The sequence below is a fragment of the Salmo trutta genome, chromosome 17, assembly GCF_901001165.1.
Source record: "Salmo trutta chromosome 17, fSalTru1.1, whole genome shotgun sequence".
Lineage (NCBI taxonomy): Eukaryota > Metazoa > Chordata > Actinopteri > Salmoniformes > Salmonidae > Salmo > Salmo trutta.
Genome location: NC_042973.1, coordinates 3949435 through 3974391, shown reverse-complemented (window position 1 = coordinate 3974391; position 24957 = coordinate 3949435). Strand labels below are relative to the sequence as shown.

Below are 24957 nucleotides of genomic sequence, written 5' to 3'. Positions count from 1 at the left end.
CTCTCTCATTCCCTCTTTCTCTTTCTTTCTCTCTCTCTCATCCCCTCCCTCCCTCTCTCGCTCTCTCTCTCTCTCTCTCTCTCTCTCTCTCTCTCTCTCGCTCTCTTTCATCCTCTGCCCCCCTCTCTCTCTCATTCCCTCCCTCTCTCTCTCTCTCGCTCTCATCCCCTCTTTTCTCTGTCTCTCTCATCCCCTCCCTCTCTCTCTCTCTTTTTCTTCTCTTTTCTTCTCTTCAATGTTATTTTCTCTTTATCTGTCTCTCTCTCTCTCTCCCCCTCTCTGCACCTCTCTCTCTCTCTCCCCCTCTCTGCACCTCTCCCTCTCTCCCTGTTTCCCTGTCTCCCTCCCCTACAGAGCCTTTGTGTACCTGAGTAACCTGCTGTACCCTGTGCCCCTGGTCCATCGCGTGGCCATCATCAGTGAGAAGGGAGAGGTCAAAGGATTTCTCAGGGTGGCTGTACAGGCAATCTCAGGTAAAACCTGGACCATAGACTTCCAACCCACATTACAATCAATCAAACTTAATACAGCCAACAAGCTAATAGACTAACATGAAGCGTAGGGAGCTGTACAATACTTGGGACTTCATAAGACCTTCATTACAGTCAGCATATTAGCTCAGGTAGGGTTTGACTCTAGGACAGACTGAGTGTGACTTCTAGAGGAAGTCAAGTGAAGGTCTTTTGTGTTTCCCTCCAGCTGATGAGGAGGCTCCTGACTACGGCTCCGGTGTCCGCCAGTCTGGCACCGCCAAGATCTCCTTCGAGGACCGGGAGTTTGAGAAGGTACTTCTCCTGAGCAAACCAACAGAGGATATCAGGCACTGTTTTGTCTAGTCAGTGTCTATGTAGCTCCCCTAGTTTTACTAGCTAACTGTCGGGAGTTACCTCATAGAGATAGATAGAGGACTCTAGTGCTCAAAAGCCTGAGCGTCATTGAGGACTTTCACCATTTTGAAGTAGTCGGCTGGGTGGGACTTCCTATGGGTTATAGAAGGATCACATGATTCCATTCAGGTCATCAGGCGGCATCAGCCAATTAATTATACTTGTGAGCAAACATTCAATAACTGCAGGTGGTAGTAAATCACCAACCTTGGCTTTATACCTGTTCAGACAACACCCTCCAGGGGGCAGTAAATCACCAATCTTGGCCTTATACCTGTTCAGACAACACCCTCCAGGTGGCAGTAAATCACCAACCTTGGCTTTATACCTGTTCAGACAACACCCTCCAGGGGGCAGTAAATCACCAACCTTGGCTTTATACCTGTTCAGACAACACCCTCCAGGTGGCAGTATGCACCCTTTCAGTTTGTTTACCAACTCATAGAAGTAGTAGAAGAAGAAAATGTACTACTTAAAAATGGAAATGGCCTCCTTTGGCGCTGCCCATGCTCTCATAGACGCCCTAATGGGACCGATACGATGTCTACAGTATCTATATGTAAGTCTATGAGCTACCTCTCTTAGCTTTACTAATGGTCAGTGGCTAGGCTGCCCCCACTAGCTTTGCTAATGGTCAGTGGCTAGGCTGTCCCCACTAGCTTTGCTAATGGTCAGTGGCTAGGCTACCCCCACTAGCTTTGCTAATGGTCAGTGGCTAGGCTGTCCCCACTAGCTTTGCTAACGGTCAGTGGCTAGGCTACCCCCACCAGCTTTGCTAACGGTCAGTAGCTAGGCTGCCCCCACTAGCTTTGCTAACGGTCAGTAGCTAGGCTGCCCCCACTAGCTTTGCTAATGGTCAGTGGCTAGGCTGTCCCCACTAGCTTTGCTAATGGTCAGTGGCTAGGCTGTCCCCACTAGCTTTGCTAACGGTCAGTGGCTAGGCTACCCCCACTAGCTTTGCTAACAGTCAGTGGCTAGGCTACCCCCACTAGCTTTGCTAACGGTCAGTGGCTAGGCTACCCCCACTAGCTTTGCTAACGGTCAGTGGCTAGGCTACCCCCACTAGCTTTGCTAACGGTCAGTGGCTAGGCTGCCCCCACTAGCTTTGCTAACGGTCAGTGGCTAGGCTGCCCCCACTAGCTTTGCTAACGGTCAGTGGCTAGGCTGCCCCCACTAGCTTTGCTAACGGTCAGTGGCTAGGCTGCCCCCACTAGCTTTGCTAACGGTCAGTGGCTAGGCTACACCCACTAGCTTTGCTAACGGTCAGTGGCTAGGCTACCCCCACTAGCTTTGCTAACGGTCAGTGGCTAGGCTGCCCCCACTAGCTTTGCTAACGGTCAGTGGCTAGGCTACCACGTCTTCCTCAGATAGAACAATGAGACAGATGTTTCACCGGATGTATAAATCAGAAGAATCCGATTGACATTTCCACTCACCACCAAATATGGTAATTAGAGGAAGCCCAGTGACCGGCAGTAAAAATACATTTGCGTTGTTTAGAAGGAGTTCAAGTGCGAATTTAGTTATTGCACACGCACACTTCACATAGTAGGCATTCTCTAATGGAAATATGCAAATACGTGCTAGAAAGCGATAGGCTCTTGCTATTTTGTCCTTGGCTCTGCCCACCCCCTTGCTTGTTTGGCCAACTATGATTAATTTGCTCCTATTGGAAACAACAGGCTGTGGTCTATCTTGGGTTAGTTATAAACATCTTTGCCTTTACTGTAGCTTTGCTAACTGTCAGTGGCTAGACTACCCCCTCTAGCTTTGCTAACTGTCAGTGGCTAGGCTACCCCCTCAAGCTTTGCTAACTGTCAGTGGCTAGGCTACCCCCTCTAGCTTTGCTAACTGTCAGTGGCTAGGCTACCCACTCTAGCTTTGCTAACTGTCAGTGGCTAGGCTACCACCTCTAGCTTTGCTAACTGTCAGTGGCTAGGCTACCCCCTCTAGCTTTGCTAACTGTCAGTGGCTAGGCTACCCCCTCTAGCTTTGCTAACTGTCAGTGGATGGCTACCACCTCTAGCCGTGCTAACTGTCAGTGGCTGGCTACCACCTCTAGCTTTGCTAACTGTCAGCGGCTGGCTACCACCTCTAGCCTTGCTAACTGTCAGCGGCTGGCTACCACCTCTAGATTGTTAACTGTATGCTGATCAGTGGCTACCTTACCTAGCCTTGTTAACTGTATGCTAGTCATTGGCAATGTTCTCTAGCTTTGTTAACTGTATGCTGCTCTACCTTTGCTAACTGTATGCTATCGTGTGGCTAGTCAGTGACTAGGCCTACCTCCCAGCTTTGCTAACTGTATGCTATCGTGTGGCTAGTCAGTGACTAGGCCTACCTCCCAGCTTTGCTAACTGTATGCTGTCCCTTGTGGTCAGTTCCAGGCTGAGTCGTGCCCCGCTGGTCTATCCCGTACCGGGGAGTCCCAGGAAGAGCTGCGTTTTGTGGAGGGGGAGGGACAGAACTCAGGGATGGAACCCTCGGCCGATGAGGTCAACAACAACAATTGTGCGGGTAACGACCACTGGCTGTGTAGTCTTTTGTCTCAGCCGCTGTGATGTCTCATCAAACTGTCTCTCCTCAGCTGCTGTGGTCTCATCAAACTGTCTCTCCTCAGCTGCTGTGGTCTCTCATCAAACTGTCTCTCCTCAGCCGCTGTGATGTCTCATCAAACTGTCTCTCCTCAGCTGCTGTGGTCTCATCAAACTGTCTCTCCTCAGCTGCTGTGGTCTCTCATCAAACTGTCTCTCCTCAGCCGCTGTGATGTCTCATCAAACTGTCTCTCCTCAGCCGCTGTGATGTCTCATCAAACTGTCTCTCCTCAGCCGCTGTGATGTCTCATCAAACTGTCTCTCCTCAGCTGCTGTGGTCTCATCAAACTGTCTCTCCTCAGCTGCTGTGGTCTCTCATCAAACTGTCTCTCCTCAGCCGCTGTGATGTCTCATCAAACTGTCTCTCCTCAGCTGCTGTGGTCTCATCAAACTGTCTCTCCTCAGCCGCTGTGATGTCTCATCAAACTGTCTCTCCTCAGCCGCTGTGATGTCTCATCAAACTGTCTCTCCTCAGCTGCTGTGGTCTCATCAAACTGTCTCTCCTCAGCTGCTGTGGTCTCTCATCAAACTGTCTCTCCTCAGCCGCTGTGATGTCTCATCAAACTGTCTCTCCTCAGCTGCTGTGGTCTCTCATCAAACTGTTTCTCCTCAGCCGCTTTGGTCTCTCATCAAACTGTCTCTGTCTCTCTGTGATTACTCATCAAACTGTCTCTGTCTCTCTGGGATGTCTCATCAAACTGACTGTCCTCAGCTGCTGTGATCACTCATCAAACTGTCTTGCGAGAGAGACTATCTGTGATCTCTCATCAAACTGTTTGTGTGGTTCTGGTCTGTCTGTGTAGTTCTGGTCTGTCTGTGTGGGTCTGGTCTGTCTGTGTGGGTCTGGTCTGTCTGTGTGGTTCTGGTCTGTCTGTGTAGTTCTGGTCTGTCTGTGTGGGTCTGGTCTGTCTGTGTGGTTCTGGTCTGTCTGTGTAGTTCTGGTCTGTCTGTGTGGGTCTGGTCTGTCTGTGTGGTTCTGGTCTGTCTGTGTGGGTCTGGTCTGTCTGTGTGGTTCTGGTCTGTCTGTGTAGTTCTGGTCTGTCTGTGTGGGTCTGGTCTGTCTGTGTGGTTCTGGTCTGTCTGTGTAGTTCTGGTCTGTCTGTGTTGGTCTGGTCTGTCTGTGTGGGTCTGGTCTGTCTGTGTGGTTCTGGTCTGTCTGTGTGGGTCTGGTCTGTCTGTGTAGTTCTGGTCTGTCTGTGTAGTTCTGGTCTGTCTGTGTGGGTCTGGTCTGTTTGTGTGGTTCTGGTCTGTCTGTGTAGTTCTGGTCTGTCTGTGTAGTTCTGGTCTGTCTGTGTGGGTCTGGTCTGTCTGTGTAGTTCTGGTCTGTCTGTGTAGTTCTGGTCTGTCTGTGTGGGTCTGGTCTGTCTGTGTAGTTCTGGTCTGTCTGTGTGGGTCTGGTCTGTTTGTGTGGTTCTGGTCTGTCTGTGTAGTTCTGGTCTGTCTGTGTAGTTCTGGTCTGTCTGTGTGGGTCTGGTCTGTCTGTGTGGGTCTGGTCTGTCTGTGTAGTTCTGGTCTGTCTGTGTAGTTCTGGTCTGTCTGTGTGGTTCTGGTCTGTCTGTGTAGTTCTGGTCTGTCTGTGTGGTTCTGGTCTGTCTGTGTGGGTCTGGTCTGTCTGTGTGGTTCTGGTCTGTCTGTGTGTGCAGTACTTATATTCATTACGTCAAATGTATTTCTGTAGATAGTGTGTTTATGAGAGTGTGCCAGAGTGAACCAACAGATTCACTGTTGATATACTGTTGTAATGATGTAGGGTCGTGTGGTGCAGAGAGAATTAGCACACTACATATATACTCAATGCCCCCCCCCCCCCCCTATAGCCAGTCCAGATGAGCTGGAGAGCCCCCTGAAGACCAACCTGGAGGGAGAAGCTCTGGACGGAGCCCTGGAACACCTGAGGATAGGTGACATCTTCACCTTCAGAGTGACGGTCCTCCAGGCCTCCAGCATCTCTGCAGAGTACGCTGACATCTTCTGCCAGTTCAAGTAAGTTGTTGTTGTTTTTGTTATTGTTGTAGTCGTTCTAAGATCTTTCAGATCAACTAGACAGACTGAGTGGTAGCTAACAAGCCCCGCACTCTCTCTCTCTTTCGGGTTTACCTACAGTTTCATCCACCGCCATGATGAGGCCTTTTCCACAGAGCCTCTGAAGAACACAGGGCGAGGCCCTCCTCTGGGCTTCTACCACGTACAGAACGTAAGCAGTCAATCAATCACATTTAATTATAAAGCTCTTTTTATATCAGAAGTTGTCACAAAGTGTTTTACAGTAAATACTGTAGTATGCAGTGGGCATGAAGAAAGAAATACACAAATGTGATGGTTAGATATTTATTTTACCAGGCAAGTCAGTTAAGAACAAATTCTTATTTTCAATGACGGCCTAGGAACAGTGGGTTAACTGCCTTGTTCAGGGGGCAGAACGACAGATGTATACCTTGTCAGGTTGGGGATTTGAACTTGCAACCCTTTCAGTTACTAGTCCAACGCTCTAACCACTAGGCTACCCTGCCGCCCCAATATGCTTTGTTTCTCAAGTGGTCATAGCTAGCTATCTCTTTATTGGTTCAACAGATTGCTGTAGAGGTCACCAAATCCTTTGTGGAGTACATCAAGACCCAGCCTATGGTGTTTGAGGTGTTTGGTCACTACCAGAAACAGCCTTTCCATCCTCTCTGCAAGGACCTGATCAGGTACAGTAGTCGCTGGTCACTCTCGTCATTATGTTCATTGTAACGGACAGGGCCCACTTGCGACGTAACCTAAGCATTACGGTGATCGTATCACATTCGGCGTTTCCCAAACAAGCACGTAGAGAGAACGTGTCGCTACTGATGGGATGGAAAGAAAAGCAACGCTGTTCTCAGATCAGCTTTCTCTATTCAAATCTTACCTTAACATTATAATTATTCCACAATACTGACGACGGATCAGCTCCTCGAGAGATATTACCAGCTATGGTTGCAAATAGGCTATTGAGGTAGTTTATTAGTCTTACCCAATAATAATCCACTAAGTCACATCATTCACACACAATTTTATTTATTTAACTAGGCAAGCCAGTAAAGAACAAATTCTTATTTACAATGACGGCCTACCCCGGCCAAACCCGGACAACGCTGGGCCAATTGTGCGCCGCCCTATGTGACTCCCAATCACGGCCGGATGTGATACAGCCTGGAATCAAACCAGGGACTGTGGCGCCTCTTATGCTGAGATGCAGTGCCTTAGACCGCTGCGCCACTCGGGAGCCAATGAAACACATCGAGGCAAAAATTATAGACAGTTGCCTACTCGTAAAATAGAGCTCAATTGATTGAACATGAAATAGATTTCAATATGATTGAAGTAGGACAATGTAGGCCTGTGTAGCCTATATATCTTTTAATGCAGTCATCTCGGTTTTCATTTGAAGCATAATTTTATCCTTCACTTGTTTGTAACAATTGCAAATACTTTGTTAATTTAAAAAAAAATTTTGGTCAACTTTGTTCTGAAGTTAATCGGCGGCCATGATTGTTTCGAGGAGATCTTGTGTGAATAAAGTAACACGGGAGAAATAACAGTGATGCACTTTGGCTGCGTTGAGAATGGTCTGGATCACATCATAGACGTGTAAAAGTTTTTCTAAAGAGCAACTGCCCCTTAAAAACAAAACTTGTCATTTAGAAAGCATCCGTCAATATGAGTCAGAAACATTTATTCTACTGACCAAAATTTACTACAAAGTGTAAAAAAATACAAATACGATCATTTTGGTCATAAAATCAGTCTCATCCAAAACCAAGTTTTGACTGCAGCACAATGCAAATGAAGGTTGAATTTGTTTCAATCCTGCCCACATGCCCACATGCCCACAGCTGGCATCACACAACAAGTCAGAAATTCGGAGTGCAGCTCCATGTGGCCCAATCGTAATCCTCGTCGTAAATTTATGTTGACTTTGGATATCCCTATGGGGCTAGTTAGGGACCATCAGTAAATTACACAATGTACAATGGACAATACGTTAAAATTCCAAGAGTAAAAAATGTAAATTATATAAAAAAAATAAAACAACTTGAACCATTTATAAATTGTAGAATTTCATAGACAAATATTGAAATAATTTAATGAGAACTAAAAGGTGTGTAAACACTAAAACAACTCATGTTTGAATTCAGTCATGGTCACTAGCATTTCTTCATTAACCAAATCAGGAAGTGCAGTCGTCCTTTAAGAGCCAAAGTTACTAACAAAGTTTCTGGGAAACACCTCGGTTACTAAACATATATCACTACTGTAAGTCGCTCTGGATAAGAGCGTCTGCTAAATGACTAAAATGTAAATGTAAATATCGTCAGAAGGTTCTAACGATAATCTTAACGCTACGAAGGCTCTGGGAAAACATATCCTTGGTCTTTTGATGTGACTGTAACCTACTGTATAATTTACTGTACCTGTCTCTCTCCCACCAGCCCTCTGCGTCCCTGCAGAAGGCAGTTCCCCAAAGTCATGCCCCTGTCCAAACCAGGTAAGCACCAGAACCATGGTATTCAGTCTTAGTAAACAAATAGATTTCAACAAAAAATAATGGATCTGCATAAAGATATGTCTGTTTTTATTTTGAAGCAGCACACAGTACACAGCACACAGTACACAGCACACAGTACACAGCACACAGTACACAGCACACAGTACACAACACACAGTACACAGTACACAGTACACAGCACATAGTACACAACACACAGTACACAGTACACAGTACACAGTACACAGTACACAGCACACAGTACACAGTACACAGCACACAGCACATAGTACACAGTACACAGCACACAGTACACAGTACACAGCACATAGTACACAGTACACAGCACACAGTACACAGCACACAGTACACAGCACACAGTACACAGTGTGTATCATTCTGTTGTATGGCCTGTGTACAGTACTCTATGTTGCTACCTACAGCGCATGTCTGTTGCATTGCCTCCGTACTCGTGTACTGTTAGTCTATGTAATGTCAGGCTTGATGCTTTTGGCTGTACTATATGCTGTGTAATGTCACGTCAGCTCAGTTCAATGTTGTTGGGTACGTGTTACTCTACGTGTGACTGTGAAGAAGCAGACGATGAGACGCCGCCCGACCGGGAGAAGACGCTGGAGCTGATTCGCTACCTGGTCCCAGAGGTGTTCAATGGGGCGCTGGTGGACTCTCTGTCAGGCCACGCCCTGTCCGCAGCCGGATTGGCTGCCTCTTTCCTCCTCGAGGGGGAGGGGCCACCCAGTCTTCCAGCCCCGCCCCTCTCTATCTGTTCAGTTATCAGAGCCCAGAAACCGGGTTGGTTACCGTCTGAGCCAATGAAAGTCCCTTGAAACTAACCTCTTTTTATATCACTCTGATGTGTATTTACACAGGCAACCAAAATCTGATCTTATGACACTTTTGACCAATCAGATCAGATTTTTTTGGGCCAATAATTGGGGAAAACATCACAATTGGGCTGCCTGTGAAAATACAGCCAAGATGATAAATTGTAAATCAGATATAGAAACAGATATCTTAAATTAGCACCAATAGATTGTAGTCATAGACATTAATGCGTCGCTCTTACGTTCTGTTATCAACTGAGTTCAGTATAAAGAAAGAAAATAGATGTTTTACCAACTGATATAAAAAAAGAGGAGGTTGTATTTTCAGGGATTTCTCTCTCTTCTCGTGCCTTGTTGTGTGTCTACTGTTATTCTGTCTGGTTGATTTCCCCCCCCCCCAGTTCCTCCTGTGATCTCTTCCTCAAATGGATCTATGGGCTTTCAGCGTCTGTAGTTACGATAAACAATCATTTATTGCTTGTCGTTTTTTGTTGTTGTTGATAGGAGTCTAAAAAAAGATCTGCGTTAGCGTGCTTTTGATCGATCATACTTTGACCTCTCTTTCTGATTCTTCTCCTATGTAGGACCTGAGCTACTTATTCCTCAGCGTTAATTCATTATTTCCTTGAGAAATATTGTAAATATACCCAAATAATTACAGGTAGTTTTTATCAGATTGTAAATTTTTCACGGGCACATCCTTGTAATGTTAAGGGATGACTGCTGTATTGATTGCCCTGCCTTTCCGCAGGACTCTACTGATTGGTTCCTCCATCTCTCCCTGCGTTATTCTCATCCCCCTCTCTTTTTAAGCCTTTCTTTCTTTCACAGCTCTCCCTGCTCCCTGTTACTGAAAACGGAGTCTCTTTTGTGGTAACCTTGTCTCCCTTCACCTTCTCCCCCCTTTAGTCCCTGCCACCAAGCTGACTACCCTGATGCGTCCTACAGCTGGGCCCTGCCACTGCAAGTATGACCTCATGGTGTTCTTTGAGATCTGCGAACTGGAGGCCAGTGGAGAGTGAGTATTCCATAGAGATACTATATATATATATATATATATATATATATATATATATATATATATATATATATATATAAAACCTTATATATGTGCTCTATATTAAATTCCATGAAGTATCCCATCTCACCACTCTCACGCTCAAATGGTTACTATAGGCTACCTTCCAATATTCGCACTACCGCATTACCTAGAGGGAAACAATTGTTTGGTTATAAATTCTAAGTGATGTATGGACATTGGAACATAGACGCAGTAGTGTAGACACAGTGTCACGTCCTGACCATAGAAAGCTGTTATTTTCTATGGTAGAGTAGGTCAGGGTGTGTTCTAGTCTAGTTTTTCTATGTTGTCAGGTTCTAGTTTTGTATTTCTATGTTGGGTTTTGTTTGGGATGATCTCCAATTAGAGGCAGCTGGTCCTCGTTGTCTCTAATTGGAGGTCATACTTAAGTAGTTTTTTAGTGATTTCTGAGTTAGTGTATGTTTCTACTCTGCGTCACGGGTTGTTGTTTTTTGTTCTTTAGTTATGTGTATGTATTGCAAAGTTTCACAGTGAAAATAAAATGTGGAACGACACACACGCTGCTGCACTTTGGTCCGCTCATTACTACGACCACCGTGACAACATGGAGGCAAAGCTCCAGTGCCACCTCAACAGACTCTGCTAATCGATGATCAATATTATACTCTTAATGTTCTATTAATTATCAAATAATCGAATTTCAAATTAAACTTTATTAGTCACATGCGCCGAATACAACAAGTGGAGACCTTACCGTGAAATGCTCACTTACAAACCCTTAACCAACAGTGCAGTTCAAGAAAGAGTTAACTAAATGAATTAAAGATGACTGGAGTCTCTGACAATTTTACATTTAGAGATCTATTACCAACGTGGAAAGTTTATTTAAGAACCAGAGTAGTAACAATATCAGCAACAGCATTAACAACATATTGGCCAATGTGAAATCAACGAGAGTCTTGTTACTGTGCAGGAAAATAAATGATGGTTCTCTCTGTTTCCTATAGATACATCCCAGCAGGAGTGGACCATAGAGGAGGCATGCCTTGCCATGGGACATTCATGCTGCACCAGGTAGGTCATTCAGGGAGTGGAGAAGTAGTTATGATCGAACTGATGTGTTCTGTATGAACATAATGCTTCCTCATTCTGAACATAATGCTTTCTCATTCTGAACATAATGCTTCCTCTTTCTGAACATAATGCTTCCTCATTCTGAACATAATGCTTTCTCATTCTGAACATAATGCTTCCTCTTTCTGAACATAATGCTTCCTCATTCTGAACATAATGCTTCTTCATTCTGAACATAATGCTTCCTCATTCTGAACATAATGCTTCCTCATTTTGAACATAATGCTTCCTCATTTTGAACATAATGCTTCCTCATTCTGAACATAATGCTTCCTCATTCTGAACATAATGCTTCCTCATTCTGAACATAATGCTTCCTCTTTCTGAACATAATGCTTCCTCATTCTGAACATAATGCTTCCTCTTTCTGAACATAATGCTTCCTCATTCTGAACATAATGCTTCCTCATTCTGAACATAATGCTTCCTCATTCTGAACATAATGCTTCCTCTCTCGTTCACTCCCCCTTCTCAGGGTATCCAGAGGCGTGTCACGGTGACCATCGTTCATGAGACAGGTGGAGACATCGAGTGGAAGGATGTCCGGGAACTGGTTGTGGGTGAGTCTGTTCAAGACGGTTTGTGTACCACGTATCTGTGTTATGAATACTGTATAACAACATCAATATCTATGAAGTGCACCACTCTAAACGTCTCCTCCTCCTCTTACCAGGTCGTATCCGTAACTCTCCCGAGGGGGACGATGCCATCATAGACCCAAACATCCTGTCACTCAACATCCTGTCAGCTGGGTCTGTCAAGCCCATGCAGGAGGACAGGTATGTAACCAGACTCTACCCATCGTAGGGACCCTACCAGACTCTACCCTTCATAGGGACCCTACCAGACTCTACCCTTCACAGGGACCCATAGACATTATCTGCGTCTCCAATGTCACCCTATTCCCTGTACAGTGCACTACTTATGACCAACACACAAACACAAAGTAGTATACAGGGAATAGGCACTATATAGGGAATAGGCTTGCATTTGGAACGCATATATTTAATCTATAATGCACGAGGGAATGTGGTATATGGCCAATATACCACGGCTAAGGGATGTTTTTAAGCACGACGCAACGCGGAGTGCCTGGACACAGCCCTTAGCCGTGGTATATTGGCCATGTACCACAAACCCCCGAGGTGCCTTATTGCTATTATAAACTGGTTACCAACATAATTAGAGCAGTAAAAATAAATGTTTTGTCATACGCGTGGTATACCACGGATGCCAGCCAATCAGCATTCAGTGCTCGAACCGCCCAGTTTATAATCAGAGATAACCCACAAAACAACTGAATACTATGTTATGTTTGATGTTTGGTTATGATTTGACAATATACACTAAATGGCCAAAAGTATGTGGACACCCCTTCAAATTTGTGGATTCGGCTATTTCAGCCACACCCGTTGTTGCTGACAGGTGTATAAAATCGAGCACACAACCATGCAATCTCCATAGACAAACATTGGCAGTAGAATGGCCCGTACTGAAGAGCTCAGTGACTTTCAACATGGCACCGTTAAAGGATGACACCTTTCCAACAAGTCAGTCTGTCAAATTTCTGCCCTGCTATAGCTTCCCCAGTCAACTGTAAGTGCTGTTATTGTGAAGTGGAAACGTCTAGGAGCAACAACGGCTCAGCTGCGAAGTGGTAGAACACACAAGCTCACAGAACGGGACAGCCGAGTGCTGAAGCACGTTGAAAATTGTCTGTCCTCGGTTGGAACACTCACTACCGAGTTCCAAACTGCCCCTGGAAGCAACGTCAGCACAAGAACTGTTCGTCGGGAGCATCATGAAACGGGTTTCCATGGCCGAGCAGCAGCACACAAGCCTAAGATAACCATGTGCAAAGCCAAGCGTCGGCTGGAGTGGTGTAAAGCTCAACGCCATTTGACTCTGGAGCAGTGGAAACGCGTTCTCAGGAGTCATGAATCACCATCTGGCAGTCCGACTGATGAATCTGGGTTTGGCGGATGCCAGGAGAGCGATACCTGCCCCAATGCATAGTGCCAACTGTAAAGTTTGCTGGAGGAGGAATAATGGTCTGGGGGCAGTTTTTCATGGTTCAGGCCCCTTAGTTCTAGTGAAGGAAAATCGTAATACTACAACATACAATGACATTCTAGACGATTCTGTGCTTCCAACTTTGTGGCAACAGTTTGGGGAAGACCATTTTCTATTTCAGCATGAAAATGCCCCAGTGCACAAAGCGAGATCCATACAGAAATAGTTTGTCGAGATCGGTGTGGAAGAACTTGATTGGCCTGCACAGAGCCCTGACCTCAACCCCATCGAACACCGTTGGGATGAATTGGAACGCCGACTGCGAGCCAGGGCCTAATCGCCCAACATCAGTGCCCGACCTCTCTAATGCTCTTGTGGCTGAATTGAAGCAAGTCCCCGCAGCAATGTTCCAACATCTAGTGGAAAGCCTTCCCAGAAGACTGGAGGCTGTTATAGCAGCAATGTTCCAACATCTAGTGGAAAGCCTTCCCAGAAGACTGGAGGCTGTTATAGCAGCAAACGGGGGAACCAATGGAATGAGATGTTTGATGAGCAGCTGTACACATACTTTTGGCCATGTAGTGTAAGTTCTATTCAATATATACGTTTTATAAAGACCATTCCAGCTGTTATTTTGTTGCAATTATTAACCTTGTTTTGAACTGTTTGATACAATACAGTTAAATTACAGTTCTGAAAATGTTAGATTTGCAACATAACCAGTTAAACACAATATCACTACAACAATGGTCCATTATCATTGTGTTTCTCCTGCCATTTTTTTGAATTCGCAGTCCTCAGCGGGAATTCAAAACTGAAACGTCACGATCACTATGGAAACGCTAGCATGTGTTAATCTTCCGGAGAGCTGTGCTCTGGAGACACATTCTCTCATCTAAAGCCAGCCACACACCCTCCTCTCCCATCCCCAAACACACACACACACACACCTCACAGACATATAATGAATAGAACGAGCTTGGAACCTCTAAATTCTGGCAATTTGACTGGTAAACTCATGGGTGAAACTCGCAATGGCCGACCAGTCGACACATTATGCCATCGTTGACTTGAATGGGGACGGCCGTTCTATCCATTCTATTTCTACGTCAACCTCCCCCCCCCAGAGGATCACAGAGAGCCTAACCACTCTAACACAACACTCTCTATAACTGTGCCAAAGGAGTGTGCAGTCGGCTCTGTCCCTTTTTATATACGTGACTGGACACCATTCACATTACTGTATATCACTTGTAAAGACACTTTGAAGCTATTGTACACTGCACACAGGCTGCTGATGCATGGCACTCATAGTGGGGCAACTATGGGTCAGAACGCTTGATGAAGGCTCACGCGGTCAAGATGCACAGCTTGACTGATTTTAACCAATTTCCACGCAAAGAGGCTTTACCCCCCCTCCCCCCAACCCCTCCTCCTCTCCCGCTCTTCTTCCACTGAAGCAGCTGATGCTTGGTAATAAACAACATGTGGTTCTACCTGTCTAGAAAACAGGAGGTCACATGATCAGTGGGAGAAAGATGACACAGCAAGACTTACCCATCCTTCTGCACAGGTGGCACAAAACAAAAACAAAAAACATTTCTAGTACAAAATGATCGTATTGATTGTGATCCGTCCTTTTGATGAAATACTTGTCACGGATCCTTCAGATAAGTAGGCCTGTAACTGGCTTGATTAACAACCTCTTCCTATTATATTGAAGGTTGTTTATGTCACCACTATGCTGGCTCCCCTTATTGCTAGTGTGTCTGCTGCTGGTTTCTGTATGTCCATCTGTCATCCCAGCTGACCACCCCTTATGCTGCCTCTCACCCTGGTCACCGCGTACTCACCTCTCACCCTGGTCACCGCGTACTCACCTCTCACCCTGGTCACTGCGTACTCACCTCTCACCCTGGTCACTGCATACTCACCTCTCACCCTGGTCACTGCATACTCACCTCTTACCTCATAATTCAACTAATTGTTACTATAATCTCACTCAGTCCCCATCCTCACATAGATCTATAAGACCCTACGGAGTATGGCTTGTACCAGCAGCTGTAAAACATTGATTGATGATGTTGATCCTCATGGGATACACCCTCCTGCCATTTCAAGACCACATATCCACCGTGCACTGGACTGATGTCCTATGCTAACTCACTTAGCATAACTACACACCATAACTCACTTAGCATAACTACACACCATAACTCACTTAGCATAACTACACACTATAACTCACTTAGCATAACTACACACCATAACTACACACCATAACTCACTTAGCGTAACTACACACCATAACTACACACCATAACTCACTTAGCATAACTACAAACCATAACTACACACCATAACTCACTTACCATAACTCACTTACCATAATTACACACCATAACTACACACCATAACTCACTTAGCATAACTACAAACCATAACTACACACCATAACTCACTTACCATAACTGCACACCATAACGCACTTAGCATAACTACACACCATAACTACACACCATAACTCACTTAGCGTAACTACACACCATAACTACACACCATAACTACACACCATAACTCACTTAGCATAACTACACACCATAACTACACACCATAACTACACACCATAACTACACACCATAACTCACTTACCATAACTACACACCATAACTACACACCATAACTACACACCATAACTCACTTAGCATAACTACAAACCATAACTCACTTAGCATAACTACACACCATAACTACACACCATATCTACACACCATAACTCACTTAGCATAACTACACACCATAACTACACACCAAAACTACACACCATAACTACACACCATAACTCACTTAGCATAACTACACACCATATCTACACACCATATCTACACACCATAACTACACACCATAACTACACACCATAACTACTAAGGACAACTACACACCATAACTACACACCATAACTCACTTAGCATAACTACACACCATAACTACACACCATAACTACACACCATAACTCACTTAGCATAACTACACACCATAACTACACACCATAACTCACTTAGCATAACTACACACCATAACTCACTTAGCATAACTACACACCATAACTACACACCATAACTACACACCATAACTCACTTAGCATAACTACACACCATAACTACACACCATAACTACACACCATAACTACACACCATAACTCACTTACCATAACTACACACCATAACTACACACCATAACTACACACCATAACTACACACCATAACTCACTTAGCACAACTACACACCATAACTACACACCATAACTACACACCATAACTACACACCATAACTCACTTAGCATAACTACACACCATAACTACACACCATAACTACACACCATAACTCACTTACCGTAACTACACACCATAACTACACACCATAACTACACACCATAACTCACTTAGCATAACTACACACCATAACTACACACCATAACTCACTTAGCATAACTCACTTACCGTATCTACACACCATAACTCACTTACCGTATCTACACACCATAACTACACACCATAACTCACTTAGCATAACTACACACCATAACTACACACCATAACGACACACCATAAATACACACCATAACTCACTTAGCGTAACTACACACCATAACTACACACCATAACTCACTTAGCGTAACTACACACCATAACTACACACCATAACTACACACCATAACTACACACCATAACTACACACCATAACTCACTTACCATAACTACACACCATAACTACACACCATAACTACACACCATAACTCACTTACCGTAACTACACACCATAACTACACACCATAACTGCACACCATAACTCACTTAGCGTAACTACACACCATAACTCACTTAGCATAACTACACACCATAACTACACACCATAACTCACTTAGCATAACTACACATCATAACTACACACCATAACTACACACCATAACTCACTTAGCATAACTACACACCATAACTACACACCATAACTACACACCATAACTACACACCATAACTCACTTACCGTAACTACACACCATAACTACACACCATAACTACACACCATAACTCACTTAGCGTAACTACACACCATAACTCACTTAGCATAACTACACACCATAACTACACACCATAACTACACACCATAACTCACTTAGCATATCTACACACCATAACTACACACCATAACTCACTTAGCATAACTACAAACCATAACTACACACCATATCTACACACCATAACTACACACCATAGCTCACTTAGCATAACTACACACCATAACTACACACCATAACTACACACTATATCTACACACCATAACTACACACCATAACTCACTTAGCATAACTCCACACCATAACTCCACACCATAACTCTACACCATAACTACACACCATAACTACACACCATAACTCACTTAGCATAACTACACACCATAACTCACTTACCGTAACTACACACCATAACTACACACCATAAATACACACCATAACTCACTTAGCATATCTACACACCATAACTACACACCATAACTACACACCATAACTCACTTAGCATAACTACACACCATAACTACAAACCATAACTACACACCATAACTACACACCATAACTACACACCATAACTATACACAATAACTACACACCATAACTACACAGCATTACTCACTTAGCATATCTACACACCATAACTACACACCATAACTACACACCATAACTACACACCATAACTCACTTAGCATATCTACACACCATAACTACACACCATAACTACACACCATAACTACACACCATATCTACACACCATAACTACACAACATAACTCACTTAGCATAACTACACACCATAACTACACACCATAACTACACACCATAACTCACTTACCATAACTACACACCATAACTACACACCATAACTACACACCATAACTCACTTAGCATAACTACACACCATAACTACACACCATAACTCACTTAGCATAACTACACACCATAACTACACACCATAACTAAACACCATAACTCATTTAGCCCAGCCCTGCATTTTACTGTACTACCAACAGTAGGGGCTTGTTAGTGTATAACCTCTGAATTTATCAAGTTATGTCGATGTTTTCTTATGATTTTGTACTAGTATTGTTACCTCTTATCGTTTAACCACACTGCTTTGCTGGTATCCTTTCCCCTAACCCCCCCAAAAAACATCCCTCAGACATAGCTTTGCTGCCATCATACAGGAACAAACAGATTTGCTGTGAGGTCATCAGTAAGGGACAACATGCTGCTGCTGACGTCTCTCCCTCCAGTCCACTCCACTAACACAATGTTGTTTTGTTGTTTTTTTGCAGACAGTTTCTTGATTCGGACATGCCTAGGTATAAGATTTATATCAAATCCCTCTCCTCCCATTCTACTATTCAGTAAAAAATATTTACTATTAGATAACACATCTCCTTGTCGTGTTCCTGTAATATCTAAGTTTAATCTCTTCACTCTCACTCCATTTTAAACTCTAGTCGTCCATCCATCATTCAGTTCCCATTGTTTTCCTCTGTGGGTTGTGGCTGTCTCTGTCTCTCTTTCTCTCTGTCTCTCTTTCTCTCTGTCTCTGTCTGTCTCTCTCTGTCTCTCTCTCTCTCTGTCTCTGTCTGTCTCTCTCTGTCTCTCTCTCTCTCTGTCTCTGTCTGTCTCTCTCTGTCTCTCTCTCTCTCTCCTCCCCTGTTTTGTTCTTCTCTCTTTGTTGTTTCCTACTCTCCCTCTTCAGGAGATGTGAGGGACTGTGCTGCATCATCTCCCCCCCCCCCCTTCCTCCTCCTGGATGTGTGTTTGTTGCTGAGCTGTTGTGGGTCTGAGGCATTGTGCTGTTGTGGGTCTGAGGCATTGTGCTGTTGTGGGTCTGAGGCATTGTGCTGTTGTGGGTCTGAGGCATTGTCTCACGTCAGATGGCGTCACTCGTCCGTCAACCAATCTATCTTGTAGGACGTGGAACTCATCTAAAAAAAAATAATAATAAAAAAAAAAAAAAACGAATCTAGATTTTGCACATCCAGCTAATACAAGTTCCTAATTCTGAAAATCACTCCACTCTCAGTACCAATGACACACTAGCTACTACGGTAAACCATGCTTGATCAGCTGAGCAAACTTGCTCCAGCAAGCAGCTTTAGTGCAAGCTTGTTTGAATAGCCTTTACGGTAGCTAGTTTGCCATCCTTTTTTTGAGGAATGTTGGACAGCGCCAGAGTTCTGGGACTGTCCTCAGAAATCAGCACGTATGTGATTGACAGCTGGCGCTGTGCCTCGCTACGTCGTAACGGTGTTGGCCAACGTGATGACGTCACAGAGAGCAGGCTTGGCTGTAGAACTCTGCGGACACTAATCACGGGGGGGGGGGGGGGGTTTAGCGTTTAGCTAGAAATGCACTACACTACAGCTAAAGTGAATAGTCAGCATTGAGTGTGTTAACAAGCCCTGTCCTTCATTTCATTTGGATTGATTTTGAGACCGGTTCCCGCTAGCAAGCAGACACATTTTAAATTTCATAAATACTGATTCTACTACAACAAAACATTGTTGCTAGATGTAGAATTAGGTAGTGAAGATTTGCTCATAAAAAAAAAAAATCTAGTCAATATTAGCTACAGGTTTATAGTTTTGGTAAGATTAACTCTGACTCTTTTGAGGGTGATATTACAATGTTATGACAACATATTGTAGCCAGACTTGTTTTTAGCTAATCCATGATTGTTTGCGAGTTATTAACAGACGGATCAGTGCAGATGGCTGTCGCTCTATCTGACGTGAGACAATGGGGTCTGAGGCTGAAGTTAGGGCTGAATGCTAGGGACTGGGGCTGGCTTGGACTGCAGGGTCTGGGGCTGGCTGGGACAGCGGGGTCTGGGGACTGGGGCTGGCTGGGACTGCTGGGTCTGGGGCTGGCTGGGACTGCTGGGTCTGGGGACTGGGGCTGGCTTGGACTGCTGGTTTTGCGGCTGAAAGCTGATGGTGTACGGAGGCTGCAATGCATGGCTTGCTTTGCTTCCTACAGTATGTACTGAACTTGGCTGGCTGTGTCTGAACTTGGCTGGCTGTGTCTGAACTTGGCTGGATGTGGGGCCAGCATTTTCAGCTTCTGTCTCCTCTTTGGCCTGTGCTTCTGTACAGGAACTTTTACAAAACAAACTACAAGCCAGAATCTAGACATTCGAGGGTCATTCACGTGGCACCTACAGTCAATACTATAACTGTTATTATTTACACTGTTACTGTCACCTTACACCTGGATGAACTATTAACCTGAACCTGCAGATTATTCTGGAAGGTTACAAATAAGACCTTTTTGATGAGGTGAAACTAGACTGAATTGTTCCCATGTACCGTTTCCTCTCTCTGTTGATCTTCTACCTTTCACAAACCTCTGCATTGCCCACTAGGGGGCAGTAATGATCCTGATATTCATTTTGTGTCCTGCTTAAAGGGCTATAGCATTGATTAAAAAAAAAACATATTTCCAAAAATAAACATGGAAACATTGTAACGAGGTCCAAAATAATTTTAAGCTTTTGTATAAAGTTATGTAATCGACATCTTTCAAAAAACACTCAAGGCTTTAGAAAGAGACATATAATAAGTTGATAGCATCTTACTAATGGAATATATATTTTTTGTTGATATTTCACTACTGGCTGTGTTACGCTGGAGAACCATGCTGTAAGAAAGGCATCCCAGAATACTATCTATTCGTTTCCATGAAAACAGCACAGAGAGTAGCCTCCCCCAGGAGCCTAATATAGCTAGTTACCCCAGGACTGTAACACAGTGTCCCTCCTCCCATCACATCTCAACAACAACTGTAAAACCACATCCTTCCAAGACAACACAAACAGATCTGGGACCAGGCTATGTCCCTCCCATCATCACATCTCAACAACAACTGTAAAACCACATCCTTCCAAGACAACACAAACAGATCTGGGACCAGGCTATGTCCCTCCCATCATCACATCCCAGGGAACTAAGAGTAGCTTCCTCCACCTTATGGTTTCATCTCAAATGGCACCCTATTCCCTATATAGTGCACTACTTTAGACCAGAGCCCTATGGCACCCTATTCCCTATATAGTGCACTACTTTAGACCAGAGCCCTATGACACCCTATTCCCTATATAGTGCTCTACTTTAGACCAGAGCCCTATTCCCTATATAGTGCACTACTATAGACCAGAGCCCTATTCCCTATATAGTGCACTACTTTAGACCAGAGCCCTATGGCACCCTATTCCCTATATAGTGCACTACTTTAGACCAGAGCCCTATGACACCCTATTCCCTATATAGTGCACTACTTTAGACCAGAGCCCTATTCCCTATATAGTGCACTACTTTAGACCAGAGCCCTATGACACCCTATTCCCTATATAGTGCACTACTATAGACCAGAGCCCTATTCCCTATATAGTGCACTACTATAGACCAGAGCCCCTATTCCCTATATAGTGCACTACTATAGACCAGAGCCCTATTCCCTATATAGTGCACTACTTTAGACCAGAGCCCCTATTCCCTATATAGTGCACTACTTTAGACCAGAGCCCTATGGCACCTTATTCCCTATATAGTGCACTACTTTAGACCAGAGCCCTATGGCACCCTATTCCCTATATAGTGCACTACATTTGACCAGAGCCCTATGACACCCTATTCCCTATATATAGTGGACTACTTTAGACCAGAGCCCAATGGCACCCTATTCCCTATATATAGTGGACTACTTTAGACCAGAGCCCTATGGCACCCTATTCCCTATATATAGTGGACTACTTTAGACCAGAGCCCAATGGCACCCTATTCCCTATATAGTGCACTACATTTGACCAGAGCCCTATGGGTAGTGCCCTAAAGAGGAAATAGGGTACCATTTGAGATGCAGACCATGAGTCTGTAAAAGCGCGTCCTTCCCATCAGATCCCAGCGACGGGAACGAGCTCTCTAGGGAGCAAGGAAAACTGTGTTCCAGTAGGGATTACTCAGTATTACTGAAGACTTAACGTTCATATGAAACCTCGTTTACGGTATCCCGGCTGGCAGGCTAAGTCAGTGGTTGTTTCAGAAACTTAACATTCAACTGTAATCCTGTAGCCATTACATCAGCAGTAGCTCTTTCTCCTAACTCAATCACTGGGCTGGGTGTCCCAAATAGAACCCTATTCCCTATATATAGTGCACTACATTTGACCAGAGCCCTATGGGTAGTGCCTTAAAGAGGGAATATGGGTGCCATTGAGGATGCAAGTCTCTTTACTAAGTCTTTCCGTTCGCTACTTGCTGTGTTGTGAAATTTTTCATATCTCATTTATGCCTCAGTGAGAACGAGCCAAACGGCTGAAACAAACGTCTTCTCATAATGTGTCAGGGAGCCTGACCGCAAGCTTCGGCGTTTTAAAGAGAAGAGACACAAGGCCGGAGAAAATAAAACGCTAGGAAAAACCTCATTTTAATGTAAAGGAGAAGGGCTCGTCACTCCTATTAGGCCTGCTGCGTGTGCGTGTGTGAGTGTGTGTGAGCAGCGAGGTCAGTAGTTAGAAGTTGAAAGGATGGAAGAGACTACCCAGTGGGTAATAGCTCCTCTAGGTCCGTAGACACGACTCCACTAAAGCGGCTCTTCAAATACAATCTAATGTTATTTGTCACATGCTTCATAAACAACAGGTGTAGACTTAACAGTAAAATGCTTCCCACGATATAACAGCTGTTCAGTACCTCTCCGTTCCTCCCTCCTCTGACAGACACACCACTAGATTTCCTACCAGGTCGTCAAAGGCAAACGGACGGCTTTCAACGTCTGAACTATATGATTTTTGCCTCTTTTTTTTTATGGCCTATAGAAACATTAGTTTCCTCTTACATTTCTCAGCTTGGATGAGCGTTTTCAGATTTAAGGTCGTGCTTGGTGGCGGGCCAGGAACATAACTGGTTATAACTGGTTTCAATGTGTGATCATTTGCTCACGGGAAGACCTCATGTATCAATGTATTGACTAAATCATGGAGGAGAAGGAGAGGAGGTGGAGGAGAAGGAGAGGAGGTGGAGGAGAAGGAGAGGGGGTGGAGGAGAAGGAGAGGTGAAGGAGAGCTGGGTGGAGGAGAGAGGGAGTAGGAGAGGGGGTGTAAGGTGAAGGAGAGGGGGGTGGAGGAGAGGAGGTGGAGGAGAGGGGTGGAGGTGGAGGACGGTGGAGGTGGAGGAGGGTGGAGGTGAAGGAGAGGGGTGGAGGTGAAGGAGAGGTGGGTAGAGAAGGAGAGGTGGGTGGTGGAGAGAGGGAGAAGGAGAGGTGGGTGGTGGAGAGAGGGAGAAGGAGTAGGAGAGGGGGTGTAAGTGAAGGAGAGGGGGTGAAGGAGAGGGGGTGGAGGTGAAGGAGAGGTGGGTGGAGGAGAGAGGGAGAAGGGAGTAGGAGAGGGGGTGGGGGTGAAGGAAAGGGGTGGAGGTGAAGGAGGAGGGTGGAGGTGAAGGAGAGGTGGGTAGAGAAGGAGAGGTGGGTGGTGGAGAGAGGGAGAAGGAGTAGGAGAGGGGGTGGATGTGAAGGAGAGGTGTGTGGAGAAGGAGAGTTGGGTGGAGGAGAGAGGGAGAAGGAGTAGGAGAGGGGGTGGAGGTGAAGGAGAGGTGGGTGGAGGAACGAGGGAGAAGGAGAGGAGGAGAAGGAGAGTGGAAGATGGTTCTGTTTCATCTGAAGCCATGTGAAGTTAATTGACCTCACCGGAGGATGAGAATTGGGGAGATGTTCCATCTCCTACAGTGGGGATAGATGAGAACTGGGGAGATGTTCCATCTCCTACAGTGGGGATAGATGAGAACTGGGGAGATGTTCCATCCCCTACAGTGGGGATAGATGAGAACTGGGGATATGTTCCATCCCCTACAGTGGGGATAGATGAGAACTGGGGAGATGTTCCATCCCCTACAGTGGGGATAGATGAGAACTGGGGAGATGTTCCATCCCCTACAGTGGAGATAGATGAGAACTGGGGAGATGTTCCATCTCCTACAGTGGGGATAGATGAGAACTGGGGAGATGTTCCATCCCCTACAGTGGGGATAGATGAGAACTGGGGAGATGTTCCATCTCCTACAGTGGGGATAGATGAGAACTGGGGAGAAGTTCCATCCCCTACAGTGTGGATAGATGAGAACTGGGGAGATGTTCCATCTCCTACAGTGGGGATAGATGAGAACTGGGGAGATGTTCCATCTCCTACAGTGTGGATAGATGAGAACTGGGGAGATGTTCCATCTCCTACAGTGGGGATAGATGAGAACTGGGGAGATGTTCCATCTCCTACAGTGGGGATAGATGAGAACTGGGGAGATGTTCCATCCCCTACAGTGGAGATAGATGAGAACTGGGGAAATGTTGGTTGTTCAGCAACAAAACCGAAGCGTGCGCAACTATTGGTCAAAACAGACGGGATTGGCTTAGATTGTTGACAACATGTAAACTATATTTTTTCCTCCAAATGTTTATTGAAAACATAAATACATTTGCACAATGAGCACTTGTTGTCTCTCAAATACATCTTTACAGTTGTTGGTTAGCTAGCAAATTTTTTGCCATATTATCACTGACGTGAAATCAGTCAAAGCACCTCAAAACAGGACATGGTAACAAGAACAAGATGAAACTAGCTGAAACGAGACAGTTATGATTCTAGGACAGGGCAGTTTCTTGTCATTGTTGCTAGCTGTCTGTCCATCCAGAATCATGGCAGTTTATTGTCATTGTTGCTAGCTGTCTGTCCATCCAGAATCAGGGCAGTTTCTTGTCATTGTTGCTAGCTGTCTGTCCATCCAGAATCATGGCAGTTTCTTGTCATTGTTGCTAGCTGTCTGTCCATCCAGAATCAGGGCAGTTTCTTGTCATTGTT

At 44.9% G+C, this 24957-nt stretch overlaps 1 protein-coding gene across 1 annotated transcript in view; it reads left to right on the top strand.

Annotated features, from left to right (window-relative positions):
* LOC115151467 (kinesin-like protein KIF1A) overlaps nucleotides 1-24957 on the top strand; it is a gene marked incomplete in the record, with an annotated part of 143354 nt that overhangs the window by 95512 nt on the left and 22885 nt on the right. The window contains 12 exon segments of the mRNA XM_029695430.1: nucleotides 355-473; nucleotides 700-785; nucleotides 3269-3404; nucleotides 5299-5464; nucleotides 5585-5675; nucleotides 6053-6171; nucleotides 7936-7991; nucleotides 9746-9854; nucleotides 10886-10952; nucleotides 11488-11572; nucleotides 11686-11791; nucleotides 18392-18418. Coding sequence (XP_029551290.1) covers nucleotides 355-473; nucleotides 700-785; nucleotides 3269-3404; nucleotides 5299-5464; nucleotides 5585-5675; nucleotides 6053-6171; nucleotides 7936-7991; nucleotides 9746-9854; nucleotides 10886-10952; nucleotides 11488-11572; nucleotides 11686-11791; nucleotides 18392-18418 — 1167 coding nt within the window.